At 41.5% G+C, this 26,805-nt stretch overlaps 1 protein-coding gene across 1 annotated transcript in view; it reads left to right on the top strand.

Moving 5' to 3' along the window:
- trhr2 (thyrotropin releasing hormone receptor 2) overlaps positions 1-18,030 on the top strand; it is a 29,925-nt gene extending 11,895 nt beyond the window's left edge. Inside the window, exon 6 of the mRNA XM_086029020.1 lies at positions 15,203-18,030. Within this exon, the coding sequence (XP_085885146.1) occupies positions 15,203-15,778 (576 nt within the window). The 3' untranslated portion in view covers positions 15,779-18,030. The remainder of the gene's footprint in view (positions 1-15,202) is intronic.
- The last annotated feature ends 8,775 nt before the right edge of the window (positions 18,031-26,805 follow it).

Raw genomic sequence — 26,805 nt, 5'->3', positions numbered from 1 at the left:
AGCAGCTCCACTCATTCACTTTAATTTCCCCGCAGGAGCGGCGCATGCACAGTCTGGTATATTGTAAGTAGAAATACTTACTAGAGTCCATGCAGAAGATCGAAGCACGCAAAGTATGTTTATTGTTTACAAGGAACTACAGGCGGATCTCGCGCATAACGTAAAGTTGAAAAGGCCGATCACAGATTAGTGCTGTGAAGTGCACACTTGGAGACTGCCTTCATATGATCAGCGAGGCCCTTCTGGCCTCGTCCCTCCGTCCTTATTCATATTCGGCCCCCGACAACGGCCTTACGTCCGCCAATAACAGACCGCCAACCAACCAATATTTTACATTCGACTGGATTACCAACAGTGGTGTATTGGATTTTTGTAAATGCTGCATGAACTACAAAGTATTTAGTGAAGTCTGTGTGTAAGCGATCTTGTAAACAGCGCATTTCTGGTTACTGAGGCGGCAGAGAGTCGTTGTGCGCATGAACCAATACCACTCACTATGCATTATGGGTGATGTAGTTAATTATAGTTGGAAATTATTTTGAATAAGTTTTATGAATGCAACACTGTGTCATGTCAGTTTTTGTTGATTATGGTGGCGCCATGTGGCCAAAAGCGGTAGTGTTTTGACAAACGTCAACCACATTTCCCATGCGCACCAGCGCGTAGTGTCGTGAAATCTTGAGCTCTCGCTGGCATGCAAGTTGGACTGAATTACATTTCTATTTCCAGTGGTTGTGTGAAAGATGATTAGCGATGAGGTAATGAATCTAATTTTGTTTAAACAATACTTTTGTTTGTTTTTAGGCTTCTACCATGACACCAGTAATAGCGCGTAGACGTTCAAATCGACTTCCGTCCTTATAGCAAAAGGAGGAAGCGAGTATGCCGTAAAGCAATTCAGGACATTTGTATTTTTTTTGTGTGCCAGGGTTGCTTCCATCCTCCTCAAAGTTGCTTAGTGCCTGTAAAACGATACAGACACCCCCAGGGCATGACAAAAGTCCCATTCAACTAGTTCTAAGTCAATGTTTCATCAAAAGATTTGTAAAAAAAAATGTATTACGGTCAATTTCCTGGCCAGTGCTGCTTTAAAATAAAATTAAATGTTGTTAAAATAAAGACAAAATGTGCTATACGTTTTCAACAGTGGCAATGACTTGACAATAGTTATAAATATATATCTTATATAATAATTGTTTATCATGTAATTTATTAATATAACATATTCAATTCATTAAAAGATAACTGAATTATTGTGAAATTATCATCTGTTTGTTTCAGGTTTATGACCTGTGGTCCTTTGTTCAATAAACAAACAAAGACAAACACGAGTTGTAACATTGTGTGCTTCTGATGAGTCTTTTTGGAGGGCATAAAATAAAATATCCGAACAGTCAGTTACTGAACGGATGGGCGTAGGCGCCCGGTCCAGGGAGCGCTTACATTGGTCAGCCCAGGAGTCAGGACAAACACCTTTTTATTCTGTGATGGAGCAAAAGAAAGAATGTCACTTTCACACAGGTAACGAAGCAATCTCCCCTCCGTACAGAAGCTGTCTCTGCTTTGCTGGGAAAGCGCAGCTACAAGTCCCCCTGTGTCTCTCATTAATAAATGCCCCCCTTGCTACAACAGACAATGCAGAACCAACAAGCATATTTACAAAATGGTCAATGTAGATTAATAATGCACAGAAATAACCCATGAATTGTATTGTATAAAATAGAAAAATAGAAAACAAAATATTTACTGGGCTACATATGACACAGCCAGCTACAAGTACCGGGTACAAGAAAAAATGAGACTAGGCTTGGAGAACCGTGAGCGAGGAGCTTATTCTACCTGCACTGTAAAAAATGCTTGTGAAATTAATATTAATGTGCTGTTAAATCATGACATCAAAAATTTGCAATAGGAATAACAATGAATCAGGGTGTATTTTAAGGCAACATATTGTAAAAAAAGAACAATTATTAATTGTTAAAGGGATGGTTGGGCCAGGATGGCCATGTTTTCACTAACAAGTTCATTTTATATATTTTTTGATCAGGAAATTGAAAAGAGTTGTCATTTTCTATTTTATCAATAAATTTGGGAGGAATGAAGAAATAAGTGACTCCATGAATAACGCCTCTTGTAAATGAGAAGAATGGCCGTGTCCCCTACCGTTCTATCCTTGTTTGGTCGGAGTCACTGGAGAAACCGATTACACACTCTCCATTGGAAATCATTGTACTTTCATTGCTTATAACGTCCAAAAACGGTGATCAATTGGCACCAAAATTTATGTGGACATCCTTACTAATGACCACTTCAACATATCAAAAGGATTAACCTCGCCGTGGCTGATTTATTTGAGAATAAGGAGGAGAATGAGAATGAACTTTATTGCTATAGTTACTATATGTGGAAAGGATTTCCTTGTAGAATTGATATATTACTGTATTTTGTTTTACTTGAGCCAATGCAATACGGTTAAAAATACAATATTGTTTGGTTAAAAGAACTGAAATAAATTGTATACCATTTTACAAATTCGTCTATCTCATGTACTGATTTGCATTTCCTGGTTGACAGCCAATCTGAGTGATTGTCACTGACACCACTTTGCAGACCAACATTGGTGGCTTATTCATTCAATTCATATCCAAAAAGCACCATGACACAAAAAAATATGAATTTGCCACAATTGTAAACACTGCTTTTTAATTTAGATTTGTTCCCACTTCTAGCATGAATGTGCTGAGCAAAATTCTGGACATGTATACATTCTACTTTATGAAACATGACTGAGAACCGCACAACAAACAATGACCTCCCTGCCATGTTTACATACGGATTACGGTGTAAAGGCAAAGCCGTTGTCATGATGTGGAGAACATTTAATGTAATTTTCAAGTGTAGCAGGACACTGACACTGTAACTCTACATTCTTGCGTGACTTTGTAGAACTTGCACTGTATTTCCTGTTGAAAAATCTCTTGTGCGGATGGGTAACTAAGTGGTGTGTTTGAAGTGTTCGGATGCAATTTTTGTCGTTTGCCCATTTTGCTGAGTAGGTTGATATAAACTTTGACCGCCCCGCGACTATGTCACGCACTTGCGGGCCGATTAGTGGGCTGGACTAAAATCCAGTTTGCCCCCTTTTTTCAAACGTGCCACACCCAATCCTTCGCCCCAAAAATGGGCGTCCGTCCGGGACGGAGGGACGGACTGCCCAGCTCTGCAGAATTCCATTCACACTACCCAAAAAGTAAACTTATTTTTGTTCAGGAGACATTTTGTGTGTGTATTATGTAGACTGTTTATTCGGGGTAAATGATTGGCCAAATGGCAGATGTCTGCCGACTTTTATACCTTTATTTACTCTAACCATTTACAGCAGTTGTACACAAGCAATACTGGTCTCATAATTTATTGCACATAAATCTTTACCATAACATTGACTATGTTTACCTGCAGTCAATATTCGAATTAAGGTAAAAACTCAGATTTCGGAGTCAATTCGGAATAACCCGTTTATGGCTTGAGCGGCGAGTTACCGGAGTATTTTAAATAACCCGATTGAAACGGCGACGCATGGATGGCATGACACAATTTACGTTGTAGCGAACATGGGGGTCACTCGTAAGAGTGTCAATAGTTTGTAGCGGCCAGGAGCAATTACTCCTGCCCGCCTCTAGGGGCACCACGTCACAGTTTTAGTTTCATAACATATGTGGTCATATGTGGTTGATGGAGAAAGAAGAGAAAAAGAGAAAAAAAAGAAGGGGAGGAAAAAAAAAAAATTCCCTCCTCAAGGGACGGGGGACCCGTTGTTACACTTTAGGGAGGTAGATTTTTACAGACCAAAAAGGGGCAAAGTAGGACTTTGGAGGCCAAGGAGAGTCTCGTTGGCCCCACAACCTGGTTTGCTCCCCGTTGGGCGTGTCTATTTGGCTAAGTCCTTTAGGGCATTAGGGACCATTATTCTAGGGGAAAGCAAGGTAGGACCAGCTAGGGTCTTAGCTAAGCTATTCTTGGTCAGGCTAAAGGGGTACCTAATGTTAGGGAATCCTATCCGTTAAGTTGTCCATAGGCTAACTGATTTCGTGCAGCCTATCAGTCATTAACATGATGACAGTTTTGGTGTGAGCGAAATCAACTTCAAGCGTCGGTTCATGTTTTGGTTTGTCTCATTTGATTCAAACTATCCCTACATATTTTGCAACCTACGATAGTACCGATACACGTTTCACTGAGCCTGTGGGTTAAGGACTTGTTTTGCCATGTTACATTTGTTGGTGGATGATTAAGTCACTGATAGTGTAGTGGTACGTGCACCCGAGTTGTGTGCGGGCAGCGTGGGATCGATTCCCGCTCAGTGATGGTGTCCATGTGTGTGCCCTGCTAATAGGGTTGCATCAGGAAGGGCATCCAGCGTAAAATGCTTTGCCAAATCAATGGTGCGAATCGTGCGTGCACTTGATTCGCTTTGGCTACCCCTGAGGGGACAACCCGAAAGGTTAACAACAACTTTGGTTGGTGGATGTCATTGCGTGAGGCTCCCCACATTCCTTGACAGTGTTCAAAATCGCGGCATTAAGGTCAGAGGTTCCTACGCTAAATAGGGTTCCGGTAAACGTAGCAGCTAAGAGCAGAAAGTCATCTCGAAATAGGCATAGCGAGCCTTCAGGGTCGACAAGATTGACCATCGTGTGGGATTGGTCGTCAGGCGTCATGTTCGAGCAAGAAGTGAGGACAGCGTCCCCGGTTTGCGTATGGGTTAGCAAACGGTTGCTATCAAAGAAGGGGCAGTGTTGTGCACCTTGAGTGGGTGGTTCCACTTGTCAGAGGGGAAGACAAGTGTCCCGAGGGTGACCTGTTGTGGTCGCTTCAGGGACAGCTAGCTCAGTCCCCCCTTTTGACAGGTCCTCGACCTGGTGACGGTCATGTGCATTCAGGGCAAGGCCACCTGATGCATCTGACAGGCCTAGAGCGTAGCAGTAGGCGGGTGGTTTGGACTGTGGTGCAAGTGGCAGGGGCCGCCGCACCTGTGCCCAGATTATGCATTGACTGTAATCAATCAGGGGTGTCGAAGCGGTCCAGCAGGTCCTGACCAATGAGCAGAGGGACCACTTCCACCGGGGATACGTAGACTTTGTGGACCAATTGGTCTAATAGTCCACTTCAAGAGCACCAAAGTGCAAGTTAGTTAACGCGAATGCCTGGATATTTGTGGAGCAATGTTGGAGACGGAGCGACCTATTTTTGGTTTGCAACCTGGCCTGCAGTTGGTTGAGCAGCGTGCGTGACATGAGTGTGATGTCCGCACCAGGGTCAACAAATGCATCATGTTCCAGTGTTTGTTCAAGTTTAGTCCTCAGGTGGAACCTGTTCAAGTTGCCTTTAATGGTGAGGTCACCCAGAAGTCTGAGTAGTAGAACGGAGTTATCGGCCATCTGAGCGACAGGGTCATGATGATGGGACTCCGGCGGTTGGTCTCACTTATATTTTGCTAAGTCGTGGAGCATGCTAAGGAGCTTTTGCGCCACTGCTACGAGCTCACAATCTTGATTGTCAGCCGGGAGCTGGGCCTTGCAAGGAGGACTTGCCAGAGTCTTTTGATGCGTGGGTTTGTCATGGTTAGACAGACTGGTGCGAGATTTGCGCACCTCCCGTGGGCATGTATTTTCGCGGTGATTATGCTGTTTTCGACGCGAATTGTTGTTTTGAGGGGCCCGAGACTGATTTGGTGTGTTTACACCCCCATTACGGTTGTTGGGCACTGGTTTGTCGGACTGTCGCGGGCCCTCATTAAAAGCTTTGCGGGAGGCACCTTCGAGTTCATTGGGTGGGTCCCGGCTTACAATGTAAACATCCGCAACTGTTGGTTTTGCATTTGAACGTTTTAGCTTTGCGAAGCCTTTAGCGGCCAAGTCAAGTAGCTGTGAAATGGTCAGCATCTGAGGACACAAGCTTAACCCTAGATAGTACAGTATAGCATTAGCGTTTTGAAGTATTGATTTTCTTCCATGCCAGGATCATTAAGAAACCCAAAATATGCGTCACGCAAGCGGCAGTAATAGATCTGAGGGGACTCTTGTCTCCCTTGTTAAATGGACAAGGCGGCCGCTATGCCGGCTGTGGCTTGTGGACCGTCAAATTCCAGGTCCCTTCGTTTGGCATAAAGCTTCTGGATCGGCTAATATATAAGCAGGTTGTCGCTCGATTAGTCGATTGACTGCTGTCGATTGAGATGATCTTGTGTTTTTGGAGAGGGTCTGAGAGGTGAGAAGTTTCTTTGGGGGAGAGCTTTGGAGAGAGCGTGAAGTTCAGAGATAGAGTGAGACAAAGGCCAGACCTTTTTATCTCCTTAAGAAAAAGGGGAGGGGGTGAGGTTAAAAGTGTGGTGTCGTACTTACTCTAGCTTTTGCCATGTTTTGTTTATCACTAATTGTGTATTTCCAGTGGGTTGCGCGACAAACAGTGCACATAAAAGCACTTCTTGTACTACAAAGACCAAGATTCCCTGCGGTTGAGCATGCACAGAGTGTCCTGTGCATTCAGAATATTCAGATCGCCATATACATGCAAGCATATTTGAGTTGGAAAGGGAGTAACCCAGGCATGATATTCGGAGTTTTAAAAACCTGAATAAGGGCATATTCGGGTTATTATGCACATTTACCTATCTTTTAAAAAACAGATACTGCCAATATTCGGGTTTTAAAAGGTTTATTGGCTGCATGTAAACGCAGTCACTGTATCCTTAAACATATAACACGCATAAGACTGATGAGGTCATTCAAAACAAAGAAAATTTTAATTTTTACAACAAATACTTAGGTGGGCAATGCAAGTTGTGCACTATTTTACACACAGCCTTAAGTCACTGTTTGTTTAAAAAAATAAAACAAAGTAAGCATAGTTAAATATAACACACATTCAAATGCTATTAACAGAAATAGACATATGACGAAGATTAATGTCCTTATAACTTCATTAGTTGAATCCATTGTGCCACACAATGCATGCCGGGAAGCAAAAAGCAAAGTTATTTTTATTTTTTCAACAATATATTTATTTTTAGTTGGCCCGCACTATTCGTGAAGAATAGAGACCGGGTATAATTCCGTATGATTGACGACCACTAAATTTTTTTATTTTATGTATTGTATATACAGTATATACTGTATATATAAGAGCTGGGTAGTCCGTCCCGGGGCCGGACCAGTCAGACCCTCCGGCCTGGCCGAACGCCCATTTTTGGGGTGGCGGGTGGGGGCTGACAAATTTTAAAAAAGGGCTCGACTAAGCAAGGTCGGAAGTGGATTTTAGTCCAGCCCACTAATCGGCCCTCATGCGTGTGACGTGGTCACAAGGCGGCCAAATTTAATCTCAGCCTACTTGGTGAAATGCTTCTTTTTAGGCTTCTTTATACTCCCGCGTCGGTGCGAGCGACAACTGTCGCATTGATTCACATTACCGACTATTGCGCTGTTGGCGACAGGTCTGCAACACATGCCACGCACACATCAGGAATTGTTGCTGCTCTGATCGGTCCATTATGTCACATGTTGCGATGACATTCAGTTTCCCACACGGAGGAGAGAATGCACCACGCAGCTCGTTGCTGCAAAGCAAACTAGTTTGGCAGTGGCGTGGGTGTTATGTCACGTATGTGTGTGTAAAGAAGCTACTCCCCCTTAGCTGCCACCTTCCAGATCAGATTCGCAATAAAATTAAATGCATCGTCTAGTCATCTCGGTCCCTTTATGGTTGTAGCAGGCATGATATCCATTCTTGTCACTTTCTTTTTGAAGCGACGCCCCCCCCCCCCGACTTGGAACGTAACTGTTTCAAAATAATGTTGTGTCCGGAGTATAGTCAAGCTGGGGCTAGCACATCAAGGTGGAGTTCATGCACTTCTTCTGGCGTCTTCCCTACTTTAAAGGGACACTTGGATGAGCTTAACATTGGCACTTATATAATATAGGCTTATATAATAGGCTTGCATGTATAAATGACCCGTCCCCCGAAAGACACTGTAGTAGGGCTTTTTTGGTTAGATTTACGACTAATTGGCCCGCCCCCTTTTGGAGCTTGGTTTGTTAATTTTTTGGTCTCAGCGGTCTACGTCACAGGAGGGAGGCAAGCGTGGTAATATTGCTCGCTTTGTCAGTTCTGTTGTCTAAAACGGCGACCAATATGAAAATGCACATTACTACTCTTGTCCACTTCCACCTGTGAAAGTATAAAAGTGTTCTGCACAATAGTTTGAATCTATTGACATCAAACGTGAGCTCATCATGATCATCTCCACAAAATGAAAAATACTGTGGCGATTACGACTTACACAAGCTGAAGCGGACAAGAGCATGAATGCGCGCACATATTTCTGACATTTAGCTACACTAAACTCGTGTCAACTCTCAGGAGGCAGACAGCGGCTGGGAGCGAGCAGCAGGCAGCCATCAGGCAAGCATGTCCACAGCCGGTTTGAATAGTAAATTAGCCAGCAAATGATTTTTAAATAAACATCTGCCGTTAGCATCCCTCCCGCGGCGGCATCATGCACTTTTTTTTGGGGGGGAGGGGGGTCGGGTGTTCAGTGATGATTTTTATGAATAAGGCCAGGGGGTCGAGGCCGGAAGGGTACCCGGGTCAAGGGTGGAGAGTTGCGGCCGTACCGGCAAAAAAGGGTTAAGTGCTCAGCTTTGCTTATTTGGTTACATTTTGGGTTTGCCGTGGAAGACGGTGAGCAAAGACGTATAAAGTGCAAGTTGTCTCTGCACTCTCCGGCAACACGATGAATCTGTTCAACCATCGTTTGGTTTACGATGTTAGGATAAACCAAAGCAAGAAAACACAGAATCAGATTATGGCGTCGTTCGCAATGCAATTCTCAGTCGTTGAAACACTGTATGCAGCAACCCCCGACCCATCAACATCGGAGAGACACAAAAAGATAGCAGAATCTATTGCCCGGACAAGGCTTCCAAATGTTTCGGGCACAGACTCCACTTGGCCATCGGCATGTGGGATTTATTTTAAATAACATATCTTTATGCAAATATACAACACTTTTACTAGCACAATAATAGAAACCATGTTAAACATTATTACTGTGACTTCAGTTAAATTTCTTGTGTAGTCTATAATATGAAGTCAAATTTTGGTGATTATTTTTGTTTCAGATTGCTTCAAATGCAATTTGCAAACATATTATTGGTCATTATATTGTAATACAGTTTATATATGGCCTATTGTAATTTAGAAGTATATTTAGAACATATATATGTTTATATATGGATATATGTTTTGAGTTAGGTGCTGTCAATCAGACATTTTGATTTGTTACCAAAATTGTAGCTATGAGCGTGGTGGCAACTTCAGGTGGATGAATGCTGCAGAGCATGTGTGTTGTATGCCCGCACACGTGCAAATCGATTTTCTTAACTTAATGAATAATATGCTTGATCGACTATTGTTTTAGTGGGAACAATAATGAATCCCTTTACTATGTTAAGAAAATATTTAGCACAACAATTGCTACATTTCTCACAGTGGAAACAGCTGCTTCATTGTTTTTCTGCAGGTGTTGTTGAGTGTTCTAGCCGTGTTAAAGCATTCACTTATTGTTCCTGTCATGCAACACCGCTCTGATAATACACTTGTGACAGCAGTATTGTGCTCATCTCAACTCTGCTAATAATCCCACAGCTCATATACTATATTTTTGCTTTATTGTTTCATTTTCTTTAGTCATATTCAAAGTAATGTAGTGAGTTATGTGCCGGCATCCAAGCACACCATATTGGTCTACCACCACTGGACTTCTTTCCTTGTCTCCTCAAGTAAATAAACTTTTAATCGCCCTGTGAACAGCACAGGCGTTGCATGCACTCACTGATAAAACCTCGGTACTGGCTGAAGGTGGATGGACCTATGGAATGCTTCACTGAACATCATACAACGCCTCAAACTTGTTTGAAATCACTTTCTCCGTGTGTTCTGTGTGTGTGGGGGGGGGGGGGGGGTGTGTGCCTGTGTATCTCTCTCTCTCTCTCCCTCTCTCTCTCTCTCTCTCTCTCTCTCTCTCTCTCTCTCTCTGTCTCTCTCTCTCTCTCTATATATATATATATATATATATATGTATATATATACATATTTATATATACACAGTGGTACCTCTACTTACGAAATTAATAAATTAATTGGTTCTGTAAGAAATTTAGAAAAAAGAAAAGTAGAACATTTTGCAAGTAGGGAGGCGTTTTCCATGTAAATGCCCTAATCCGTTCCAAGCCCCCCAATATTCAGACATAAATGTTTTATAAAGCATAAAAATGAATCAAAACATGTAACAAATACATGTTAATAAATAAATAAGAGTTGTGTATAATGTAAAAAAACAAAGAAAAGAGTATGAAGAATAAAAATTATGGTCGTTTACCTTTTAATTGCTGTCCTCATTGCTTTTTAACCTCTTTGGTTCATGTTCTCTCTCAGAAGTGTTTTTTGCCTGGCATTTTGTAAAGAACTGATTTAACGACTGTCGATACATTACGGTCATATTCTTTGGCGAGATCAAACAAACGCATCCCTTTTCATACTTTTCTATTATCTCTTGCTTTGTTTGTATGGACAAAAAAAAAAAGACTTTCTCCTTTTTTTTCTTTTCCTCGTTTCTAATTCACGTAAAACTATCGGAACACCTCATGGCCCGAGGGGCGAATGACAAGGATGCTGCATAGACATCTATCACATATCTATCTATCGACCTGTCTATCTTTCTGCACACATAGACACATATGGTAGAGGTCCCTCTTAGCCAATGGGATGCCAGGAAGATGCTAGGCTAGCCAATGGCAGAGCAGTTAGGAGTTTGTTTGCGTTCAGGAAACTCCGGAGCTGCGAATGGCAGCCCATACTGTGTTTTTACCTTTCGTATCTTGAAATGTCTTTCGTAACAAGAGGCAATATTTTCCCGTTGAGGCGTTTCGTAACTTGAAAATTTCTTATTTCTTATGAAATATATATATATATATATATATATATATATATATATATATAATATATATATTTGTATATATATGTATGTATATGTACACAGAGCTGAGCATTTACTACAAATTGAGCAAATCCGTCATTCGTGATCTGTCATCCATCAACAGCGTCAGTACCCTTCCATCGTCCGTTATTTGCTGTTGTTGTTTTTTCCGGGAGGGAAGAATAGGGGAAGAATAGTACCTGTCTATAGGCCGGTCTGCCTCTAATTGTTAATGGGCTTCCATTGGGGATTCTTCAGGAGAGCACACATGAATATTAAAGTGCCCCACAAACAGGATGCGATCATATAGTAGCAAGATTTTGGCAAGAAGATTGAAAAAGTCATTCAGAAACTCCTTGTTGTATTTGGAAGGACGGTAGATGACAGCAGAGAGCATAGGGCTGGCAACTTCAAAGAAAGTGCCCTCAAAGGTGGTGAATGATGTGGCGAATATATACTGTTTACATTTAAAATAGTTTTTAAAAACAGTCGCCATTCCTCCACCGCGACCCAAAGTTCTCGGAGCGTAGAGGGAAGAACAAGCAGGCGGTAATAGTTCAAAAATCGCACTACACTCACTGGCGCCAATCCAAGTCTCCGTCAGGCAGAGAAAATCCAAGTCATTGGAAAGAAATAGCTGCCTTAGTGTAAATGTTTTATTCCCCAATGACTGGGCATTCAACAACGCTATCATTGTAGGAGCAGCAGGTGCGTGTATCTCCTCCAATCGGCGGCCACTGAGAAGCTCCTTGAGAAGCTGGCTGTCCATGCCATGTCTGAGGACATGTGGACGACAACACAGCCAAAGCTCCTTGGCACAGCCGACGATCGGTAGCAAGCAGGAGTCAACGGGGTCTCGACCGCGCCACAACGGAGAACATCCGTGTGTCCGGGAGCGAGCAGGGGACAAAGCATGCACCAGCTCCCTTTTCACCCTCGCCAACTGGACACCACGTTTGCCGCGGCACCGCTTCCGCCGTGATGGGAGCGCGTGGCCACGGAAAAGGTCCGCCTCGATGTCAGCAGGCAAGGTCCTCTCCCTGTCATGCTCAAATGCACCCGAAACTCCAACGCCGCACCGCAAGTCCAACAAAGACTGGCAATCATACACCATCAAAGAGTCCGTGAATGAAGCACCAATCACCAAAAACAATACTTTTGACATTGCACTACTTGTTAGTAGGGTACTTTATTTGTTACCACGGAGAAGAGGTTCTGCATCACACAGCCCCTTGCACACACAGGTGCTGCACACAGACTTGTCAAAGTCAAAGTCGATGCATAAGCTAGTTTAGCGGCTAACATTGCCAAGCAGCCACGAATGAAATTACTTCAGAGAATATGGGTGACGCTTTTTATTTATTTTTTAAAACCAGTTCAGAGCAGTTATTCTCCAGTTATTCTCCAGTTTGTACTCCAGTTCTGAGCAGAACAAAATGCAACTTTGAGGATCTTGAAACCGCGTTGTCGGAGATTGTGATTTACGATAAATCCTTCAGCCCAACCACACACTCCTCAATAATCCAGTAGCTCATGCTTTGAGAGCTTTACCTTCCCAAGCAAATGACTTTTTATCATGCATGCATTCAGAGTCACTGCATTTGTCCGTGTGTGAGCACTGTGCCTGAGGTCTGAGTTTTAAAAGATCGCAATCTTCTGTCGTCAAGGGCCTCCATCTAAGACCTTGTCTACACATAGCCGGGGTTTTTTAACAACCGTATAAGCCTGCGTTGGAATACACATTAAAAAAACGCGTCCACACGAGACCGCGGAAGTGTGTTTTCAAACGCATGCCAAGCCTCTGGGTGGCAGTAGTTAGCCAAATACTGTCCATTCAGAAAGAACTTCTGTCCTTTGACGTCACTTCTACGAAAACAAAAACACGGCGCCAAACTCGTTCGGGAGAACCGACAAGAGGTCAGAATTGCTTTTAAACCTTTCAACGAGAAGCAGTTATAACTATAACCAGCTATAACCAACACAGCGCGGTAAGAATCCATGTTGACTCGCATGAAAACAGTCGCGCAATGACGTCAAAACATTGTTGTCGCACGGTGACGACGTAAATCTCCGGGTGTAACCGTCCACAGCAAAACGCGGATCTGAGATATCCGGAGATATTCGCAAATCTCCACTGCGGCCGGAGTTTTGTGTTTTCACTGAACAAACTCCGGGGACGTGTGGATGATAGGGCTAACCGCAGGTTTATATTCGGCGTTTTCAAAAACCCCAGCTACGTGTAGACAGAGCCTTAGAGCAGAAGATTCGCATAATGTGATTTTGGATTTACAAAGAGGCGTTCTTAATACTGCGGATGATTTTGCACTCTCAGTTCTTCAACAGACACTTCACACTCTTTCATTCATCATTTGATAGGCCAACCTAATCTGATACGATATTGATGAACTTATGCAAACTGAAGAATTGCGCTTTTATGAAGAAAGATTAAAACAGCGTGTCGTCAGATTTCTAAACAGTTTTAATCTTATTTGATTCCCCATGTCTGTGATCTTCTGATGTGCATCTTGAAGAAGATATGGGGCCATTGTTGCTTGCAGCATTTTGACAGCACAGCGAGCTAAATACATTTAATTTTTTGATTTAGAAGACAGAGCTGTTCTTCAATTCCTGGAGTGTGAATTCTCTTATCTTCTTGTTATTTTGGACCCAAGTAGTCTGCCACCACATTATAAATCTGCATATTCAATATTATCCAACGCTGGCCTACTCATCATGACATGATTAGAAAGCTTCCCCTCTCTTTTTAAATCAAACTTCTATTGCGTTGCATACACATTTTGTCTTTATCTACCTGCTGAGGTAGCTGCAGTTGGCTTAGCTTGGACTTGGAACCTTATCTCAAAACATACTTATGACATACCTCCTCTCAGCAAAAATAGTGAGAGGCGGGTCGCTTGGTTTCCCCATTGTTCTTTCCTTCATGGTGAAAATACAGGCAGCTGCATGAAAGTAAGCGTGCACATCGGAATTAAAAAGACACGGCGCAACAAAGGTAGTGTGAAGGCTTTTCCAACAACAACAAAAAAAAAGACAGCTGAGGCAAAGATGGGTAGGAGGTTAAAGGTGTGCAGTATTATTAGAGGCTGATAACACTAATCACTGGAGGCTTACAGACTGACTTCATTCCTGCCATTCGCCCCAAGCCACCCTTTGTCTCTGTGATGTTCAGAAATGTCTGAGCTGTCTGTTACCATGGTCACTGTGTGGTAGTAGGTAAGTGTTGGGAGGGGTAAGCCAACACATAATGTATAATGTATACAGGCACACACACAGCCTTTTGACACAAAATTAATTAATTAAGTTAATACCTTTTGTAGTTAAACTTTGTCAGATTTCCAACTTGTGGAATCTGATCTTCAGGATGACAGGTTAACAAACTCACTTATCTGTAACCAGGATAGCTGATCATTTGAATCAGGTGTGTTTGGCATTTATTATCTATACAGGTGGTATTTTATTCAAGTTCCATTTTAACATTCTTAACTTTAGCATTTTGTCAACACTATTGTTCACTGTGCTTAAATAGCAAAAATAAAAAAAATAAGTTCATCACTCTTAATATAACATAATGAAATGCCTTTACTTCTTCTTAACTTTGATAACAATCATTGAGGCTGGCCAAAGTGGCCATTTTTGGAATAAATATTGCAGTAAAAGCATCCAAAAATTAAACACAAAGAAAAAATATGATGCCCAATAAAGGCTCACATTAATTCGGGAATGGGAGTCAATTTACTTTTAATCACAGGATTTTTTTTTTTTAATGTAGCTAACCTCCAAAATGGGAACAGTACAAGAGTGGGAATCATTCTGAACAGGAGCAGGTCAGGATGGGAGTCGTGTTTGCCGGAACAGGGTGGGACAGGATTAAAATTTTTTTTTTTTTTACTGTGGTCCGGAATGGCACGGTACAGGATTTTTTTCTGTGTGAGTTGGATGGGAGTGAAAATCCACTTCCATGTCACCCTTTAATGCCCACTACTAATCTCAAATGCTATACACAAATGGTCATGTAAAATGTCAGGAAAATAGGCTTTCCTTCATAATTTATTTTATGCGAAGCAACCCATTAATCTTGGGATTCTGTGGAAACGAAATGACTTTTAATTGTGTTTAATGCAGCATCCCCTCTCTACTTCCTTCCTACAGGTGACAAAGATGTTAGCTGTAGTGGTGATCCTCTTCGCTGTGCTGTGGATGCCGTATCGAACATTAGTTTTGATCAACTCTTTTGTGTCTACACCCTATTTGGATGCCTGGTTCCTATTATTTTGTCGGACGTGCATTTATTCCAACAGTGCAATCAACCCTGTGATATACAATGCTATGTCTCAGAAGTTCCGCTCAGCATTTCGTGGGCTGTACCACTGCAAGCAGCAAGAGGGAAAGCAGAGGAGATTGTCAGTCATTCCTGCCGGCTTCACTACGGTGCGCGACCCACATACGCCGTTGTCTAATTTTAGTGGACCAAATGAGGAAGCCAAAAGAGCTATTGTAAATACTGCTACAGATGTAAACACAAAACACAATGGAAATGGTCATCAAGAGATAAAGGTGATCAGTGGCAACAAAGGAGACAGCTTTATCAGATCAGCATCTTATTGTTTAGATGTCAGTTCCATTGACACATCCCTGCTAAGTGAAGTGAAGGAGTCTCCATCAAAGGATGGCACAGTTCATTTGCCTGACACGGATACAACAAAAACTCAACTGGATGCTACGTGAATACATAGAAAGGTAATGATTAATATACATTTGAAATACCCATCTCCTGAATTATGTCAAAATATTTTTTTCACAGTCAATGACAAAAAATATGTAAAACTAAGTAAAGTATGAACAGCCAAATCACATCAACCAAAGTCAAATCCCAAATGTTCTTTGCAACAATATGTTCTACTGTATGTGCCCCCACTGGTTTAGTCAGTATTCTGACTAATATTGCATTTTGTAGAATAAGAATTAAGAAGACTAACCGACCCGTTTGCAGCCGTCCAAGGGGGCTGACACTTTTTGCAGTACTGCCACCTGCTGTCAACTGAAACTGACAACCAAGTGCCCTTGTTCTCGCATTGCGAACGGCTTCCCTATTTTCTGGGTTTGGTCTTAAAAAAAAATCCTTACCAACACCAAAACCACCAGAGTTCATTGACTCCGTTGTTACAGTGAAGTTGTTGTGAAAATAATCCTAAAATGAAGAGTATATTTTTGCATGATGCTTAGTCCGGACGATCATTGAACAATTTCTGTATTCACTAGTTTGAATAAATATTTATAATGAGGCTATGGAATTAATTCCTTAGGGAAAAGAAATGTTTGAATACGTGAAAGAATTTAAACAGCTTTTATGAAGTTCCTTAAGAACACTGCCAGGAAAATAAATATACAGTATATCATTTATCCATCCATTATCCAATCCTCTTATCCTGTGCTGGAGCCTATCTCAGCAGTCTTTGGGCAGTAGGCGGGGTACACCCTGAACTGGTTGCCAGCTAATCGCAGGGAACACAGAGACAAACAAACATCCGCACTCACAATCACACCTAGGGGCAATTTAGAGTGTCCAATTAACCTACCATGCATGTTTTTGGAATGTGGGAGGAAACCAGAGTACCCAGATAAAACCCACTTAGGCACGGTGAGAACATGCAAACTCCACACAGGAAGGCTGGGGCACAATTCGAAGCCACGACCTCGCACTGTGAGGCGGACATGCTAACCAGTCGACCACTGTGGCGGCCACAGTATATCACAACTGTTATATTTCTTTTGGTGTTACTTCTTGATCCTGGATTTGTTAGATTCAGTGTTGTGAGTGTCATGTGATCAGCTACTTTTGCATAACTTTTCCGACCCCCCCAAAATACTGTATATTTGTTTGTTTATTTAGGGGGGGCCCTAAAAAGAATGTATTATACTGTTTGTGTAGCAAGCAAATGTGAATGTTGATACTGAGTGAAGTAAAACATAAATATACAAACAAACTTATGATGCCACTGTCAAATTAATTCTTCAATCCAATATTTGTAGCATCTAGTTGCGAATTTTGTCATGCTGCTGTTTTTCCCCACTGATCGTTACGTTCAGTCAATAATTAAGACTGCCTTGCAAAAACGGCCCCTAAAACAGTACTTTGTCTTTCTGAGTCTGTCACTGTAAGTTTTGACTGAGTTTCAGACTGTATTTCATGTATATCAGCCCATTCTCTTCTCTGGAAAATTGTTTTGAAGGAAAAGTATGTGAAATATATAATATGATAATATGATTTATAAGTTCTTATTTCTTTATTGGCACCATTTAAAAGACTGGGCTTCACAAGTTTATTATCTGTGTTTATTCAGCCCTGGAAAGCAGCTTTTGTTGAATGGTATGTTCAATAATTATATATTTCTGCCATTGGGCTGGATCCTCCTATGACACAGTTGGTAAATTTCCCATTTTTTCACAAATCGATACTCTTGGTCAGAGCTGGATATTTTACTACAAATTAAGCGTCCGTTATTGTCATCCGTCTGCAGCACGGATACGCTTCCATCGTCCGTCATTCGCCTTTTTTTTCCGGGGTTGAAAAATAGTATATACTATAGGCCGCTCCGCCTCTAATTTTAAATGGGCGTAGACTTTCAGTAGCACCCCTATCCCCCGGACGAGATTTGAACAGGAATAGTGACTCAAAGCACTTTGGAAGCTTGTTCAGCCTGGTCCATCACTCAAACCTGCCCGCCGCGAAAAATAGACTAATGACGGACTACTGACGAATGGCGGAATAAATAAAGGGACTTCCGTCTATGCTTAGTCCATCTATTTAAATTTATTTCCCGTCATTCGTCAATCATCAGTAAAACGGGTGTTCGTCAGTGACGGATTGATGGACCGGTCTGTCATGTAGGCGGAGCGCCCAGCTCTGCTATTGGTCAATCCACACGTTGGTGTTATGTTTTTACAAATTATTGACCAATAATAAAATGTTGAAAATGGCTTGCTCTCTTTGCCGATACAATGATAATGATTTAACAAATATGCCTTTTTGGGGGGGTCTCCTGAAAAGTGGTGATTTTGGAGGTATGAGGATTTCGCCCAACGCTATCAATATATTTATATATTTGGGATTTAAATTGACTTCATTGGTTTTACTAGTATTGTACTTGTTGGCCTGTTCTCTTCTTGCTGTGTAATTTGTGTTTTTCATTAAATCAATATGGATAAATAATTAAGTTTGCAGAGCATCTTTTGGTCACAGCTCATTTCTCAATAATTAAATGCCGCTCAAAAGAGTGGCTTTGGCAGTGGTGGGCACAGACCAATGAGGTTATTTCTACGGCCCTCAGAAGTTTCTCAGTTTGGGTCATATATTCCTGTTTGCACATAAATCTTTTTGTTTCACACATACCTGGGGTTGTGGACTTTTCATTTCAAGGCCTGCTTTATGTCATTTTTCCCCCTGTAATCTTTGATATCATTTTATCGGGTTAGCAAGATAATTTGGGTCGAAAAATGAGCAGGATGCCCTCTTTACAACCGGATTTTGTTGGATTTCGTAACAATAGCTGGGCATTTTACCAGAAATTCACGGTCCGTTTATGGCTTCTGCCTGCAGCCGGGATACTCTTCCACCGCCCGTCTATCTGCCTTTTTGTCCCGCCAGACCAAATAGTAATCGCCTATAGGCCGTTCCACCTATCACTTTCAACGGGCTTCTGTTTGCGTTTCTGTCTACCTACTTTGACCAAGCTTGAGCCCCCCAACTGAGCAATATTTGAAATGAAAGACCCACTGTGACATGGAAGAGTCACTGCAGCCGGACTAAATACGTTGCCTTTTAGGAACCAGAAGCTGTCAAAAAGCCTTAGCCGCGGCGAACGGGAAACAAAAGCCTCGCCGCGGCTATTGAAGATAGATGATGAAAATAGACGATAGACGATCACATAGACGTAAAAAAATTGGGCTTCCGACTATTCTTAGACTGTCTATTTTTTTTTAAGTTTCCCTTCTATCGTTTAACGTCTACAAAATTGGCATCCGTCATAGGCGGATGGATGGACTGGTCCGTCACATAGGCGAAATGCTCAGCTCTGTCAATATTAATAAAAAAAAAATGCATGCAAGCATAAAAATATCTGCAATTTTTCGGCATAAAATAGAATAGTTGTTTTTGTTGTTTGTTTTTAGAATGAGTTTCAAATGGACTGTTAAATGTAGTTTTTATAGATACTCATTTTTTGTTTGGTAAAAAAATGATATAAAAAAAAATGTCTTTATTAAAATTAGACAAAAATGTTGACAGTTTTGTTAACCAAAACTAGACGAATAAAATTGTTTTCTTAAACACTAAAATACTCAATTTATAATCAACTAAAACTTGACTAAATAAACACGGGATGAGGTTGACTAAAATGTGATAAAAACTGACGACCGTGACTTCAGATTTTTAAAGAAGTTAGAAATGGCTGATAAAATTAACATTTGTGCAGCCTTGCTTTGGAGAACCCCGGCCCCACAACCGCAGCCCCTGTCTGCACTAGCCTCTCCAGATTTTAATGCATGACAATGCACTATGGGCCGCACTAACACGGTAAAGGGACAATGATTGCCAGTCCAGCCTGACTTGGTGGTCACATTAGTAAGGGGACGACAGTCGTGTGTTTTTGTCATCCATAGGTGTTATTTACATTCAAGTAAAATGCATGTGTTAGTTTCCTAGGCACGGATGTGAATGCAATATGTTTAATCTCTAGTCACTTAATTCTATTCATGTCAGTCATAGCGTTGACCTCTGGCTGCATATAAAGTGTGGTCTCGCTGAATGGATGCAAATACTATATGGGACTCAAAGATAAATACATAAATATGAATGTGACAACCTTGCAGTCTTGCGCAGAAGCCTTGAAACAAGTGACTATTATTCCTGTAAACTATTTCAGTTCCACAACCACATGCAGATGAACCTGAGGTCACGTCTGTTCCTTGTGAATCAAAATAGCCAATCTAAAAGCAAGTGTATTTTCTCCCACTCTGTTGTCTCAGCTTTAACTGCAGTCTGGAGCAATGAGATTTGGTCTGCGACAAGGAGATGGGCAGATAGCAACAGATGAGTTTGAGTTGGCCTAATAACAACAAATGTCCCCCACTGATCCACACACAAGTCACACACACAACATGTCAACCCAGAGATCATCTATTCCTTATTAGAATTCCATTCTACAGCATTCTATTGTTGTATCAACACATGTTCGTTTTGTGTTGATGAAAATCAATCTTTCTGGGGGAAAGAAACTCTTGGGAGTAATAGCTTTCACTCTACCAAGTCACAGGGGCAAGAGGTAAACGTTATTTGTCAAGGATTATGACCAAATGTTGAATCCATTGCATCAATTTTATCTCAGACATTCCTTAATATTCTAATCATACATATAGCAGGTTTGACGTCATTTTCTTATCTTGTGTAAATTACAGTGAAATAACCATTTTCTACTGGTCTCTCCTGGATAAATGTATGTCTGTGAGCCTTCCACCTCACGATAGAGTAAGCACAGCCTGCTAATTAACACAAGACAGCTATTAGCAACAAGGCTACAAGCAATATGCCTCCCTTCTCCACTGAAGACTTCACAAACTTCTTCATATGATGTCAGTGCTGGAGACAAAGATGCACCAACTCGAAGTGTTTGTGGAGATAAATGGTCAATCTGGGAATGAAACCACATTACCGATGTCTCTTAAAACGGTGGATGATGTAGAGAGAGAAAGAGAGAGAGAGAGAGAGAGAGAGAGAGAGAGAGAGAGAGAGAGAGAGAGAGAGAGAGAGAGAGAGAGAGAGAGAGAGAGAGAGAAAGAGAGATTTGATTTCACCTGGTCTAGTTTACTTTCTGTCAAAAAATGTTCAGGTGCGCCAAGGACGTGTAATAAAAAAACACCCTCGGTCCGCCGGAACGGAGAAGCAGTGCGGTCTACCAAATTCCCAAAGGCGGTAAGACTAATAGACTTGGCCCTGCACGAAAATTAAGGTGCCCAGTTTTTATATCGAGCGCACATGCGTCTGTCTATGAAAATAGAGCCCCGAATTTAAATTTACCATTATGCCACTGACACTTATAGTATTTATTTTCCTGTAGTTCTAGCTTCTTGTAACACTCCCTGAGTGTGCCCGTCCAGATGACAACATGCAAAGCATGCTCTTTCTGGAAAACTACACTTGTCACCAACCTATTGAGCCAGCAAGGGAATGGAATCATTCTGCCAACTGAGAATTCCATCTCTTTGTGACCCTGTCTTCCTGTCTTGTCGGCGATTTGACACTGATGGCTGCAGTCTTTTGTTTGCTAAGATTACAAATATGCTTTTCTGGGAAAAACTGGGATGCTGCAGCAGAAAAAGAAAAAACAACAGTGTGAGTGTATGCGGGTGTTTTTGCGATGATTGATAAGCGACCAGACCAGTCATAGAAGTGCTAGCGCTTTGTTTTTTACGCCCCAATTTCCCTTCAAATTAAGATAATTGGTTCAAATTCAGAGTTGGAAAATGTGTGAAATTTGTATTTTATTCCAGAAAAACTTTTATTGGATTCATGTTGCACCATATCTAAGGGACACAAGTATAGTAAAAGTACAGCCAATTTTCAAATAGTATTTTCTAGCTTTTCCCAAATATCTTGCCTGTCCCTAAAATGTGTCACTACCGAAACACACAATTACAGAAGAATAAAAATAATTCTTCTATCCGATTCATATTTTTTTCTATTCCCCCCTCTACAGTGTATTTTTATAAATTAATATACATGGTTTTGACATCGGGCGGCACGGTGGCCGACTGGTTAGCACGTCCGCCTCACAGTTCAGAGGTCGTGGGTTCGATCCCGGCTCCGGCCTCCCTGTGCGGAGTTTGCATGTTCTCCCCGTGCCTGCGTGGGTTTTCTCCGGGCACTCCGGTTTCCTCCCACATTCCAAAAACATGCATGGTAAGTTGATTGGATACTCTAAATTGCCCCTAGGTGTGATTGTGAGTGCGGATGTTTGTCTCTGTGTGCCCTGCGATTGGCTGGCAACCAGTTCAGGGTGTCCCCCGCCTACTGCCCAAAGAGAGCTGGGATAGGCTCCAGCATGCCCCGCGACCCTTGTGAGGAGAAGCGGTACAGATAATGGATGGATGGATGGATGGTTTTGACATCATAATCAATCTAAATAATTTTTTAACAGAATTTAATATTAGTTTTTCCGAAATAAATCAAAATTTATATGCTATTTTTCATTGTAAAATGTAGAAAGTTGATCATATTGACTTCAAAAGTAATCATTAATTAAAACAAGCATACCCTTAAATAATAATTATCAAAAATTGTTGGTTGAATTTAATACTTTTTATTTTTGTTAAAACATAATTTTTTTTCGGTAGTGACTGCAAAGTTTCGGTAGTGACCATATTGTTGCTGCTGTTGCAGTAATACTTTGTGTGAGGGTAGCATTGTAATCACTTAACTAGTTTTGCTATATTTCGACTTTTAACGTGTATCATAACTATCCATCCATCCGTTATCTATACCGCTTGTCCTCACAAGGGTCTGTGCTGGAGCCTATCCCAGCTGTCTTCGGGCAGTAGGCGGGGGACACCCTGAATTGGTTGCCAGCCAACCGCAGGGCACACAGAGACAATCACACCTAGGGGCAATTTAGAGAGTCCAATCAACTTACCATGCATGTTTTTGGAATGTGGGAGGAAACCGGAGTACCCGGAGAAAACCCACGCAGGCACGGGGAGAACATGCAAACTCCGCACAGGGAGGCCGGGGCCGGGATCGAACCCACGACCTCTGAACTGTGAGGCGGACGTGCTAACCAGCACCACCGTGCCGCCTATATATATATATATATATATATATATATATATATATATATATATATATATATATATATATATATATATATTGTTATAAATTTCTCATTACTGCTTTGTTTGCACATGCATTGTTTGCTGTTTAATTTGTGTGCTTAGCACCAGGCATGTTTTCGGGCAGCTAATGGGTCCTCTTTGTTTACGTTAATTTAGGTCGGGCATATTGTTGGACAGCTAAAGGGTCCTATCGAGTCCGTGGTCAGTTAGCCGTTAGCGATTAGCGGCAGATTTGCACGGTTTTTGCGGTCGTGTGTATGTGCCGCGATGAGCGAGCTGTTGTGTTCTATGAAGTGGATTGAAATGCGATTAAAGTCAATTGTTCTCTGCCATCGTGTCCGGCCACGCTTTTGACTTGAGTGACTGTTTGGATGAGGTGCTCCGGCGAAGCTTCCTATATATATATATATATATATATATATATATATATATATATATATATATATATATATATATATATACACACCCCCCCCACACACACACACACTACACACACTACAAATATACCTGTCACTCACAAATATACTTTTGCTCCCATGAAAAATAGGTGGGTTCGTATGCAACCTTTGTTGTCAAACACAAATGTTTGCAAAGGCCTGACCTCATTGTTTCTATCCTTTTGGATAGGAGTGTGTATTGTGGTTCCAGTCAAACTACAATACACCTACACCAAAGCACTCTTATTGGAGGCTCTCATGTTTTCATCTCATCTCAACACTTAAACAGCATGGGTATTGATATGGAAATGAAATTGAGGCTGTTTCCCCTGCATTCAGCATTGAAAACATGCAAATGGTCATGTCATAAGAACAAAACAAAGCTCTACAAATCTCTGTCTTCCCATTTAGAATTGAAGTAGGATCTCTTTTTGAGGTCATGACTCTAAACACATGTATTCAAATATTCAAACCAAAACATTGGGGCTACATGCATGCATATATTTTTTTTAATGCTTACCCTCTGTCTGGCGTTGGCCCATATTATCTGTGCCCGATTATTTCCATTTGATTTTGGTTAGCAAATAATACAATATGAATGTTGCATCATGCAAAAAATGCATAACTACACCCTCAGAAAATAGGGTGCTGTCTTCACTACATTATATTTTTGCAAATGGTGTATAACTACACTGAGAAAAAAAAAGTACTTTAGGGATCCATTTTGGTTCTCCAAGGCAGACATTTTTGTGATGTATCCTGTAGGGTTCACAATTGAACCCCTATAGGCACAAATGAGTACTGTTAGAAAAGGTAGACAAATGATCCAAAGGTGCGAAAGGGACCATTTCTGTACCTTTTTGTTTGCATGTAAAGGCACACTTCCTTGTCCTGTGTATCGTTCAGTTAATTGGAGCTTCAGTCGGCCAAGAGTAGTTTTCAATGTGAGAGGAAATAGTTGTCATTGAACTCTCTCAAGATTGGTATAGTTCATGCGAACTAAATTTCACACCCGTAATTGGCGTTGAGATGGCACTGAAATTGGCTTCAGTCATTGTACAAAGCAAGGGACTTCATCCTGAGAGCTTGTGAAGACGCTTCACCATTGGCGCCGCCATCTTGTTAGTTTTATTCATGATGTCACAATCAAGTTTTTATTGGCCAAAAGCTAATGTTTGTGGCAGCTATTGATTGGATCAGAATGCTTGTTTTGTTTTCACCATATCAGACGGACAGACGGACCTCTCAGTCAGTCACTGACGGTAGGTGTCTATCGAGGCATTCCAACCAGATGCCCGAGCCACCTCATCTCATGTTCATCAGCTCTTGAAGGGGATCCACATTACCTGTCCTACACACACACAATTCTGTCTTCATTGGCGTCCATAAGTACATCCAGGTGAACGGTTGTGCTCTCCTCCTATCTCCTCTCAGATATAATCCTCAACGTAGCCGATCATGACGATGTATGTGCGTACGGCCACCTGTCTGTCACCTCTTAATCACACAAAGAAATATTGAGTCAGATTATTTTTTTTCTTTGTACTGCACTTTGTTTAGTGGAGATGGACCACAGTGGGACATGTGATTCGGCTGATCCGGAGACACGACTGCTTTGCTTTGTTTTGCTTTATTTGGGATTATGTTTATTCTGATTATTTTTTGTTAGTACCCTGATGTGGATTGTACGCCTCACCGCCATTGAGTGTCTGCGCCTAGCCGTGCGCCACGGGAGTTTGGAGGCGGCGGCTGGTGCCTCCATCCTCCATTATACTGCGCGACACCCAGCCCGTATAGCGAAGTACCACTATGAGCACGCCCGGTGCCAGCTCCTTGTCTCGAGGCCGTTGCTTTTAAATCCTTGTTTATCTATTTTAAAAAGAATTTTATAACTTGCCATTGGTGCATTTAACTGATGGTGAAGATGATTGGTGTTTGTTTGTTTTTTTGTTTTGCAGTATTTTCCATTAATTTTCTTTTTTTTGTTGCTGGACTGGATGCTTGCGGTGGTGGTCCTGGCTCAAGGGTCTCTTTTTACTGTGTTGTGTGGTCTTGGTCGTGTTTTCAGTAGATTCTTTTGTGTGTGTTTGCGTGTGTGTGTGTTTGTGCGTGTGTGTGCGTGTGTCATTAAAGTGTTTTTTTTTCTTGTTTAGGGATCCCCACCTCTTCAGTGCTCCATTTGTACTGGACTGGTCAGCTCCAGCCCTGCCAGGTGTATTTGTTTTTATTGTTTACAAATTCATCTTTAAAGTATTAATTTGGTGTCTAAATGAAAATGTTTGTATATTGTAACCTTTCGGGTTAGTGCAGTGAAGAGGAAAAGACGAGGCAAAAAAAGTACACATCCACGCCAATGCTGGGATATCACACACACACAAAAACAAGCCCGGTAGCAGGTCCGCTAAATCACACATGACAAAGCAGATTCATCCGCACTTCACCTTGCGTCACAAAAATGGTTGACCAGCAAAAACAGTGGGACCGCAAACATACGTCCATCTCCGTCGAAGTCTGGCTACCAACTGGCGGGAAGTCAGGGCGGCAACCTACTCATAGGCGCAAGCCTATGACATCACTAGTTAGCAGCAGCTAACTAAAGGGCCCAGTACATTTGTTACAATATTTATTTGAACTATGCCTCCTGCTCTCTCTGTATATTGAACCCGCATGCCTTATTGTTTAGTTTTGATTTTCCTTGGTTGAAATTCCCAAGGTGGCTCTGGTTCATAAACTAGTTTGCCCAAAACATTAATAATTATTGCCTACCATATCGTCACTGTCCTGTGAAAAACACTTATCTCAAATTTTGGAAACTTTTTAAATGTTCACTTTAATGCGATGTCTGTAACACGGAAACATGATTCATGTAAAAACAAGAAAATGAAAAAAAATGGGAGATAAGTGTTTTTCATATGACAGCGACGATATGGTAAAATTGACTAACACTTGTATTACCACAATGTACATATCGACTTTGAACGCAATGTGTCAATGTCATGGACATGGTCCTAATAGGGACCTGTTTATGAAAGTGGACATAATTAGACCGATGATTGTTAACACAAAGAATGGACAAGACTTCTCATCGTGTTGTCCTTTGGCGAGCAAACCCTCGAATGGGCCAGCAGAAACTAGGCATTGTGGGTAAAAAGATGTCAGCGAAAGGGGTCTATAATAAATGAGTGTTTTACAATGCGCAGAATCTCCATGCCACTGGAACCAGGGTGTGCAACAGGTCGGCGGGGGTGTATATATATATAAAAAATACACTGAGTCAAGTGGATGGGTTTTCAAAACTACCAATGCAGCAGGTGTTAGAATGTGAATTAACTCTTATTCCACAAACGCAATATTTCTCAGAATGCCTTGTTTCAACTAGTGGGCTTGCATAGAACATATTCTTGAAAAAAATATGTTTGGGTTGACTTCCCT

Source organism: Filicampus tigris, chromosome 4, assembly GCF_054856515.1.
Source record: "Filicampus tigris isolate MCC_2025a chromosome 4, RoL_Ftig_1.0, whole genome shotgun sequence".
NCBI classification, from domain to species: Eukaryota; Metazoa; Chordata; class Actinopteri; order Syngnathiformes; family Syngnathidae; genus Filicampus; species Filicampus tigris.
This window is presented reverse-complemented; position numbering and strand designations above follow the sequence as displayed.